Here is a 10,801-nt window from a genome sequence, read left to right as displayed (position 1 = left end):
CTCTTTCTCTCTCTCTCTCTCTTTCTATCTCTCTCTCTCTCTCTCTCTCTCTTTCTCTTTCTCCCCCCCCTCTCTCTCCTTTTTTGTATATGAATATATTTAAAAAAAAATTTTTAATTTCTGATTATTTTTGCAGTGGAATCCTTTCTATGTTTCCACCCTTTCAGCCTTCAGATTGTTCTCTTGAATTTAATATTTATTTATTCACATTAGTTTTGAATTAAAAATGCATTATCTTGTAGCTTTGAGATTTAGCTGAAATAACTATTTTTAGAATGACATAGTGGGGTTGGTGCTAGAGGCCAGATTTGGCTGATTTGAACCTAAAACAGGTAGATGTTTAGGGCTGTTTAAATATTAAAGTGCTAAACCAAAACATTTTTTAACATTGGAAATATTTCTGAACCCAGTTCCTCTCTCATTTTCTCCTTGGTCTTTTTAATGTCATTTTATTTATAATTATTAAATTATGTTTTCAGGACCCCCTCTCCATCGTTTTTGCTAAAATTTATAGTTATATGAGACTTTGAAATCCCTTTGTTTTTCTATTGGATTATGAATGCACCTTTGTATATTAGACATCATTAAGAAAACACAGTGCATTTGTGGGCCCTGTTGCATGTTGATGGCTAGTGAGTTGAATACTGAAAAAAAAAAATGATTTGTAAGTAGACACAAATTGTATGTCTTCAACATTTCATTGGATTCTTTTGATGTCTGTTTCCATGCTAACATGGCTTAGTTGGAAGACTATCGAGGCAGGAGTTTTCTGACCAATTGCACTTCCTGTTACCAATCCTTACCTGTTTTTCAGGTAAGGATTCTTTTTCCCCTCTCCAAAGGAATTTGAAAGTGCAGAGTTAGCAGACGATTTGTTGACAGTCAACAAATGTGTCCTGTTGTAGCTGAGCTACAAATGGTGTCATCACAGTCCATAGACTTGTAGTTTTTCAAACATTCACAAACATACCTTTGTGCATACACAGGTGGGCTTATGGCTCCTTTCAGTTTCTGTGTTTGAAATCCTCTCACAAGGCAATGTTTGGCTTGAGGCTGTAGTGGAAGACAATTAACCAAGGTGCTGCATAATGGGGCCTGAACCTATGATACAAAACCTATTTTCCCAAGGTGGATTTCAGTCTTTTTCATACTCAACAAAGGAGGACAACACTGGACCTGTCCCTCAACATAAAAAAAAAAAAGAGCCCCCGCCACCAACTCTGATTTCACATCAATATAACATGGTCTGATTTGTAAAGCCACGTGCAGTTTTGCATAATGAAAAGTTTTAGGAATATTCATAGAGAAAATAGGAATAAAGAATTGTGTATAGTTCTGAGAGGAGTGTTTTCCAACATGACAACTTTCAAAAAGCTTACATATGCCCTTCAATGCTTTCAAAACCATTCCTTCTAAAGACTGTTAGTGATACAAATGACCCAGGTCCAATAGCAGATGGGATTTTGTGCTTATGTGGCTGGTGCTCCAGGAAATTTTAACTCCCTGAACGGCATTGGAGGTTGCTGAGACATTAAGTTTTTCAAGAATTTTCCTAGTAATGATATTTCTGTCAGGAACAAATGTCTTAGATGTCAAAACTCTTTGTAAACATTCCACAGTAAACCTATCTATCTCAATCACAGAATCTCTCAGATTTTGGTAATCTACATAAACTAAATGACAATCATTGCAGCTATTCAAACAAGCAACAGAAAGAGTGGTTTCTTCATAATACTTTTGTATGGAATGTGTTATTGGTAATTGCAATAGTTGCATGCGAGTTTGACCCAAGTTTGACCCTTTCAGCGAAAGACCTTATGAATGTGTGCAGCAACTTAGCATTAAAGAGTTAATTCCCTTCCCCTTTTTTAAAATTTAGTTTGTAACTATTCTTATTAGATTCGTGTTGAACTTAAATTTGTCTCCCCCTTGTGTTTCCATTGATGTACCATGATATAACCGAGTTAGAGAAAGAAAAAAAAATTATGTATAGGCACACCCCTAAGTTAGTGTTAAATCTTTGTACAAAATTTTCCCCTTTTAGTTTTAACTTGCCCTTGTGTGTCACACTCTGTTTTATTTTTTTTTAAGTTAAAATCAAGTAGGTGTAATTTACATGTAAATGGTGGTATATTATTTTGATATATGCCATCTTTATTGTTTTAAGCTCAAACTATCAAGATAACTTCCCTTTCATACTGCAGCTTCATTTCTGCAAATCCTTTCACTCCTACCCTGTTAACCTGTTAAGAAAGCTTTCTCAAAAAAAAAAAAAAAAAAAAATGGAAGGACCATCATCATCATCGTTTAACATTTGTTGTTGGGTTGGACATGGGTTTGGCATGGGTTGGACTGTTTGACTGAGGTCTGGAGAGCCAGTGTCTGCACCAGGCTCCAATCTGATCTAGCAATGTTTCTACAGCTGGATGCCCTTCCTGACGCCAACCACTCCGCAAGTGTAGTGGGTGCTTTTCACATGCCACCAGCACAAGAGCCAGCCAGTCAGGCAGGCCATAGCTTTTGTGTTTGAGTAATAGAAGTCTAAAATAAGCAAACCCACTCACAAGTCTCTGCTTGGCCTGGCGCTGTGGTAGAAGACACTTGCCAAAGGTGTTACACAGTGCGACTGAACCCTAAAACATTGTGAAGTGAACTTCTTAACCACACAGCCACACCCATATTTATTATTCTGTAAATATTAAATTATTCTGTAAAATAAAATTTAAAAAAAAAAGTGCAATTGTGAACTAGCATCAATTTTTACCTATTATTCTCGTGGTTGCTGAAATATATTCCAATAATACATTTGTGTTGATTTAATCACCGTAATATTTATTTTGTGTCCTTTACCATTTTCCTTTTCATGATTCTTGTGTAATATTCCTGGGAGGTTATTCTGAAACCGTGAAGTAGATTTTATTGTTATTATGAAGTTGGTGTGCTGGCAGAATTGATGGGTTTCTTAATAGCTTCTAACTGCATATGCATTGTTCACCATAAAAACATTTGACTTGAGATCAGATGAGTAATGAGGTGGAAGGTTACTCACACAGTAACATCAAATATCAGGATCTTCTGTCCCCAAGAAAAGATATTTCCTGCGGCTGACAACACAAAAATCACCATTACAACTACAAAACCACGAACAACAGAAGGAGCATCAATTGTGCATAAAACAGTGGTGGCAGCAGGTTCTCCTGAAACAAAACCTTCCACCCCAGCCAAAGGAAGCCTATCTCACTTCCAGCTAAATATACACATGCGAAAAATTTACCCCTTCTTCTATTCCATATTCTTTGTCATATGAGGAGGTTTATGTCCAAGATGTCTTTGTGATTGAGAGGGGCAAAAAAAATGCATTCAGAAAGTCAAAAGAATGAGAAATGGAATTGCTCCCAAGTTGAAAGTTGTAAGATTTGATGTTGCAGCAGAAAGCCCATCAGCCACACACACACAGTCCAACCTGTAACCACAGGTAACAGCAAAAATATTTAATAGAAAAATAGGAACACTAAGGGCCACTGCAAAAAAGAAACACTAGAAGCAGCAGGTAAACATACAAAAACCATTCACCATCACATTCACTGCTGCAATTGGAGTATATTGTATGATGTGAAGGGGGGAAAAATGGGAATGGGGAGAGCTTTGGAGAGTTTGTCTATAAAGTATCAGAAAACTAAGTGATGGTAAAGGGAATATCCTGAAATAAAGTGAGCTGAAAATTTTGGTGATTGAACCTTTCACATCCAATCTCTAACACTGGATTATTTGTTCTTTAAACTTGAGACCTCTCTTGTCTTTTTGTGACTGACATGGCTGTACTTGGATATATAAATGTATGTGACCCTGGGCCAGCTTAAAAGTAGTCAACTGCTCAACAGCTTCAGGTCATTGGACATAGGACATTGTAGATATTAATGAGACCAGGATTTGTGGAAGGCATGAATTTAAACCCACCTTTGTAAAATGAGGTATATTAAATGCATTGATCAACTTGGATTCAGTTCAGTGTGGCAGAGTTGGTTGAGAAAAATTTGGATTTGGGGATATGGATGCACTTCTTGAACCTTTACAGTAAGTCAGTGGAATTGGATGTGAATAGGAGGACCAAAACCTTGTGGTTCTTTTTACCTTAAATGGAGAAGGGTGGCTGGATCCCTTTAGATGTCTAGAAGTGTTCTTGTGTGTAATCTACTCTTTAGTCCTTGAGGAGGGGGACTAAAGTGGCATTTTAAATGCACGCTGGGGGTTTTTGCGGATACAAGTGAAGTATGTATAAAAATTTCAAACCTACTTAAACAATCCTCTCAGATAGGAATAAATGGAATTTCCAAAAGGAACAATGAGAGACATAGTTCAACTGCATTAGATCATTCAGATTATATCTAGAATATTTAGGTCAGTGAGTTGATATAGTGTAGGATGTCCAGACTTTCAAGCAGTCAGCTACATTGACTGTAAATTGAAGTCTAAACAAGTCTAGATAGGGCACATGCACAATCTGAACATTTTCTTTGTGAGCAAGAGCTTACAGCAACTAGGTAGGTATATTAGTTGGGTTGTACTTGATGGAGTCAGTTGTTAACACAAGAACAAGGAGTTCTCTGAAGAGAGCAATTGAACAACATTGGTAGCATTTACTAAATAAACAGGTTTATTCAGTAAATGCTACTGATGTTGTTCAGTTGTCCTCTCCAGAGAACTCCAGTACCACTTGTTGACAATTGACCCCATCAACTGAAACAGAAATAGAATAGGTTTGGAGCTAGTGAGTAAAAAGTCAGTTTGTGAAAACACAGCAAACTGTTATACTAGCATTGAGAACAGCTTTCAGCTATTTCTTAAATGTGAAACCCGAAACTTATGTTCTTTAAGTGTCTGCAGTTAGATATGAGGTACTGAAGACCATTTAATTGACCTGGAGTACTGCTTAAGGCTAACAACTACTGAGATATGTTGGCAGTAAATAGTTGTGGTTTGAATGACCCCACACGAGCAGCAAAAAAGAAAAGAAAAAAAGCTTTGAGAAGTTAGTGGGCTTGTAGCCTTGGAAAGTTCATGCTGCCAACTAGCATTGTTGGGTGCTGAGTAAGAGATTGGTTAGAATTGCTTTGGTACAGACCTCCAGGTTGATAGGAACTGGGATGAGGATGCAAGTAGGGTTGTCAGTCCCATCTTTAAGTCTTCCAGGGGCGAGATAGGCCAAAAGAAAAAAACTCCAGAAGGGTCAAAATTTATACTCCTGTTTTCTTGTCGACTGACCTTTTGGCACAAAATGGATTCAACTGAAAAAATATTCCGTTTGTGTTGCAGAAATTGTTGCCAGACGTAAGTGTAGCTTCTGATTGACTGATAGCTGAAGTGGTACGTTTTCTGAGCTGCTGACCATGCAGTGAAAAGAATTGTACCAGCTGATACGAATAAGTGGTACCTTATTTGTACCACCCAGCTTGAAAGAGTTAAATGGGCAAAGAGGAAGCTATCTCTGAAAGGTTTCTGGAGGTGTCCTATACTTGCATCACTTTTGTTATTTATTTTTGTCTGACCAGATTGGACCTTCTTTTCCATTTCTTATGGTATTGATATATTCCATGGTCCAGGCGGTCCATTTGCTGCCAACATGGCTGAATGAATATGCTGTGGTTGATCAGACATAGACACACTCTGAAACTGGTAGCTGCAAACATTCCTGGAGGGTTAGGGTTAGGGTTAGCTGGTGTGGTTGCTCCTCCTCAGACAAATTTCCCATTGTCTTGTCTCTTTGATAGAGCTAGAGTCCTTGGTGATGTGAAGACCAAGATCCTTTTGTTCTGAATTCAAATCCTGGTTTTTCTCTGGTTGATAAAAAAAGTACTAGTTAAGTACAAGAGTTTTATGTAATTATCTCCTCATCCAAAGTTTATGAGCATGTGTCTATTTAAGCTGGCCATATCCACCCAAAATATTCTACTGGTCAGCCTGGCCAGATTTGGCCACTCACACCTCCCCTGCAATGTCATTCTAAAATAAACCGCCGATTCATTAAAATGTTGAAGGTACGAGATAATGCCTGAACAATTCAAAATGATGTGAATGAATAAACATTATGCTTGACAGAGTAATCCGAATGCTAATGGATTAATGTTAATGCTACACAAAGAAAACATGACTTTGAGAGATTAGTGGAAATAGCCAATACAGTATTGCATTGGAAATAATTGGACATTCTTTAGTCTGTGCCAGGTTTGAGGTGAAATCCTAGCAGGGTTTACTGGCCCTGGTGAAACTTCATCATCATCGTTTAACGTTTGCTTTCCATGCTAGCATGGGTTGGACGATTTGACTGAGGGCTGGCGAACCAGAAGGCTGCACCAGGCTCCAAACTGATCTGGCAAAGTGTCTACAACTGGATGCCCTTCCTAACGCCAACCACTCCGAGAGTGTAGTGGGTGCATTTTATGTGCCAGCGGCACTAGGGCCAGTCAGGCAGTACTGGCAATGGCCACGCTCAAAATGGTGCATTTTATGTGCCACCTGCACAGGAGCCAGTCCAGCGGCACTGGCAATGACTTTGCTTGAATGTTTTTTCACATGCCAGTAAGGCGACGCTGGTGTTGTCAAAATAATTGATGAAATTCAATTCATTTATGGCTACTAAATATACCACTCTGAAACCAATTCTGCTCAATAAAAAGACCTACACCAGGTTTTTTTTTTTTTTTTTTTTAACTGAGGCAGCCATTGAATCTCCTCTCCAGTTTCTATTCCTCTGTTGTACTTTTACCACCATCTGACAAAAGCTACTTCCCTCTATACTACTCTCTCCTCATGTGAGATGTCTTGTTGTGCAAGTTGCTTGGTAACCTTGTTAGTGTTGATGCTATGTAAAAGGCACCCAGTACACTCTGTAAAATGGTTGGCAGCAGGAAAGGTATCTGACCATAGAAACCATGCCAGATCAAATATTAGAGCTTGGCACAGTATCTCTGGCTTGTCAGGCTCTTGTCAAACCGTCCAACCCATGCCAGCATGGGAAACTGGAATTAAGTGATGAGGAAAATGAAATCGATACTTATTCTATCGTCCAACCCATGCCAGCATGGAAAATGGATGTTAGATAATGATGATGATGATGATTGTACATAATGAAGTCTGGTTTTAAACAGAACTATGAGAATTGTATGGAATGTGTGGCTTCTTAGTGAACTATGTGTTATTGGCAGGAAATCTTATATTTTTGTTTAACTGGTGTGTGTGTGTGTGTGTATTTTTTTTTTGATAATTTATTAAATTGTTGTTGTAAATTCCCTTTAGAAGTTGCTGGACTTTGATTATGGGGAAAGTGATGATGAGGAAGACAAGCATGAAGATAACTCTGATGGCATCCCTGGGTAAGTTCCTTTATTTCTTTTCTTTTCTTTTATTTAGTGTAGGCACCTTTCAAAAATGGAAGCAAGGCGTTGAGTATGGTAGATGCCTGATGGAGGGTATTTGCTTGGTTGCACTTCTCTGTACAGTTTCCAGGAGGTCAATGTCCTGAGCAAGATAGGGGTTCCAGACTGGTGATGCAAATTCCAAGTGGGGCCACACCATAGCCATGACAGGCTTCTTTCAGTTTCCATCTCCCAAATCCAGTTACATAGGTTTAGTCTGGCCAGAGCTAGATCAGAGGTGCTGTGCAGTGGGACTGGATCCCCCAAAAAGTATGTGGTTGGAAAGTAAACACCATTAAACCCTAAATACTTGTTGAGGAGGAGGCGCAATAGCCCAGTGGTTAGGGCAGCGGACTTGCGGTCATAGGATCGTGGTTTCGATTCCCAGGCCGGGCGTTGTGAGTGTTTATTGAGCGAAAACACCTAAAGCTCCACGAGGCTCCGGCAGGGGATGGTGGCGAACCCTGCTGTACTCTTTCACCACAGCTTTTCCTCACTCTTACTTCCTGTTTCTGTTGTGCCTGTAATTCAAAGGGTTAGCCTTGTCACACTCTGTGTCACGCTGAACATCCCCGAGAACTACGTTAAGGGTGTCTGTGGAGTGCTCTGCCACTTGCACGTTAATTTCATGGGCAGGCTGTTCCGTTGATCGGATCAACTGGAACCCTCGACGTCGTAAGCGACGGAGTGCCAATAACAAGACACACTTGCTGAGGAAATATATAGCAGCTGACGGACCTTTTTGGGGATTATTTTGAATAATTGCATTTATCAATATATTGCTTTTCCAGGAATGTCCAGAATATTTTGAATGATCCAACAATTATGCAGCAGATCCACCAAATGTCTCAAACCATCAAGAAGACGGAACAACTAAAGAATGAACTCAACATGCAGGAACAGATACGGCAGCAGCTTTTGAAGCAGCAGGAGAAAGAGTTTAATCAACAGATAAGTCAAGTGAGTCTCAACGATGTCTCTTAATTGATTAGGGATAAATGGAAATAACATCTGTTTGACTGTGGTGTTATTATTGGGTCTTTCTTTGTGTTGTTTAGCCATGAGTAGGTTCTACTCCTGTAGACACATACTCTTTTACTTGTTTCAATATTTTGGCTGTGGCCATGCTGGAGCACCGCCTTTTAGTCGAGCAAATCGACCCCCAGGACTTATTCTTTGGAAGCCTAGTGCTTATTCTATCGCTCTCTTTTGCCTAACCGCTAAGTTACGGGGATGTAAACACACCAGCATTGGTTGTCAAGCGATGTTGGGGGTACAAACACACACACACATACACACACACATACACACACACACACACACACATATACGACGGGCTTCTTTCAGTTTCCGTCTACCAAATCCACTCACAAGGCTTTGGTCGGCCCAAGGCTATAGTAGAAGACACTTGCCCAAGGTGCCACGCAGTGGGACTGAACCCGGAACCATGTGGTTAATAAGCAAGCTACTTACCACACAGCCACTCCTACGCCTATATGATCAGATTTTCCAACTGTGACCTTCATGTGTCTTTTACACACACACATCATGTGTTTATTTGTTAGCTTAGAGGGGTTGGCTGTTTCTATAAATTGAGACATTTGCAAATTGTTGGAGATTTGACTTTTATGCAAGGAAGTAGTCAATAGATAATATAACCAGATCTCTGCCTTGTGAACTGTATAAATGTGTTTATCATCATCATCATTTAACATCCGTGTTCCATTCTAATGTGAGTTAACAAATCCTGCTGCTGGCACGTAAAAAGCACCTTTTGAGTGTTGGGCCTCACAGAAGCGCAATAACAAATGAGACCTTTGGCAATATGCTGTACTTGAGAAGAAGACTCATCAAGCCAAGTGAAATCTTAGTTGTGGCAATATACTGGTGTCACAACTAGCACCCATGCCAATGGAATACAAAAGCAACCATTACGCTCGGAGTGGTTGGTGTTAAAAAGGGCATCCAGCTGAAGAAACCATGTCAAATCAGACTGGAGTCTGGTGCAGCCCCTCAGCTTACCTGCCCTGGTCAAGCTGTCCAACCCATGCCAGCATGGACTGCAGACATTAAATGATGATGATTATTATTATTTATATTTTGACTTGCTGTTAAGTATAACTTCCTTCTGTCTTTGTGTTTTCAGGAGCCACCTCCACAAATTCAACATCATATCCCTGTGGCACCGCAGATGCCGCCTCAGCCACCCCCGCCGTCGCAAATAATCCAAAACCAACCCCCTCCAATGCATCCACAAATGCCTTACTATGTTTCTGAACCTCCATATCCAGCACCATCAAATCAGAATGATCTCTCAGAGCGTATGGAATTGGACAACCGACATGACCGTCACTATGGCGACGTGCCTAATGCCGAGGTGATAGTTATTGATGATCAGCCTGATATCCATAAAACCTCTCGCAACAGGGATCGATCAAGGTCCAGGTTTGTATACCAATAGTTTCCTTTCCTTCCTTCACATTGCTTTCTGTGTCGGTACTTCTTTCAGAGTACTTTGAATTTGATTGTCACAACCGTAGCTTAACTCTGCTGCATACTTCATATTTGATCCCCTTAATTCCCTCTTTATTTTTTTCCCCTAGATCTACCCAGATTCAGCAGATCTAATATTGTTCCACCTGGGACCATGCTACCTTTTATTCAGATATATCTGTTTTGATGTACAAGTGTGGGTTGGATGTTTCTTTAAATTTAGACATCTGCACAAATAGTTCCAGCTATGACCGGCCTACCTCATTTAGGGGGCTTTTAACGACATCTATTGTATTTTAAGACAGACAGTATCAATTGAGGGAGAATTGGTTGTTTGTTCTAGTGGGTTGAGTGACTACATAGAGATTCCTTGGTTATAGTTGTTGTTATTTTGCATTCATTTTTTTTCTTTTCTTTGCTTGCATGGGTCGGTAGAGTTGGTTTGAGTAATTGTGTTTACAGTTTGATGAGCTTTCTATAGGCAACCATTCAACTATGAAGTGGTGGGAACGAAACTCCTCTTTGTTAACGATTAGTTGTTTGTCTTGGTCGAACCCAAAAGACCAGGGTGAATAAATCATATGTAAATATTCATCTGGTTCATTATGGAGAATTGTTGAAGGTTAATCATCCAATATCCTAACTAAGCCAAGTAATCAGAATTTGCTGGTGTTTGTTGACTGCCCAGTCATCTTAACTTAGTAGGCACAGCAGGATGGAAGAGGCAGGTGCTTAGTTGACTTGAAGATAGGGGCTTCTAAGTGCCCCTATCTTCAATTTTTAATGGTCATCTTCTAAGTGCCCCTATCTTCAATTTTTAATGGTCATCTTCTAAGTGCCCCTATCTTCAATTTTTAATGGTCATCTTCTAAGTGCCCCTATCTTCAATTTTTAAT

The 10,801-nt window shown here is 39.7% G+C and overlaps 1 protein-coding gene across 1 annotated transcript in view; it reads left to right on the top strand.

Annotated features, from left to right (window-relative positions):
- The window catches only part of LOC106873142 (SR-related and CTD-associated factor 4), a 54,295-nt gene that overhangs the window by 32,844 nt on the left and 10,650 nt on the right, over window positions 1–10,801 (top strand). The window contains exons 7-10 of the mRNA XM_052974529.1: window positions 1,694–1,757; window positions 7,294–7,370; window positions 8,204–8,372; window positions 9,559–9,857. Coding sequence (XP_052830489.1) covers window positions 1,694–1,757; window positions 7,294–7,370; window positions 8,204–8,372; window positions 9,559–9,857 — 609 coding nt within the window. The remainder of the gene's footprint in view (window positions 1–1,693; window positions 1,758–7,293; window positions 7,371–8,203; window positions 8,373–9,558; window positions 9,858–10,801) is intronic.

This window comes from Octopus bimaculoides, chromosome 18 (assembly GCF_001194135.2).
Source record: "Octopus bimaculoides isolate UCB-OBI-ISO-001 chromosome 18, ASM119413v2, whole genome shotgun sequence".
In the NCBI taxonomy this organism is placed as follows: Eukaryota; Metazoa; Mollusca; class Cephalopoda; order Octopoda; family Octopodidae; genus Octopus; species Octopus bimaculoides.
The sequence above is the reverse complement of the archived record's forward strand: the minus strand, read 5'-3'. Positions and strand labels throughout refer to the sequence as shown.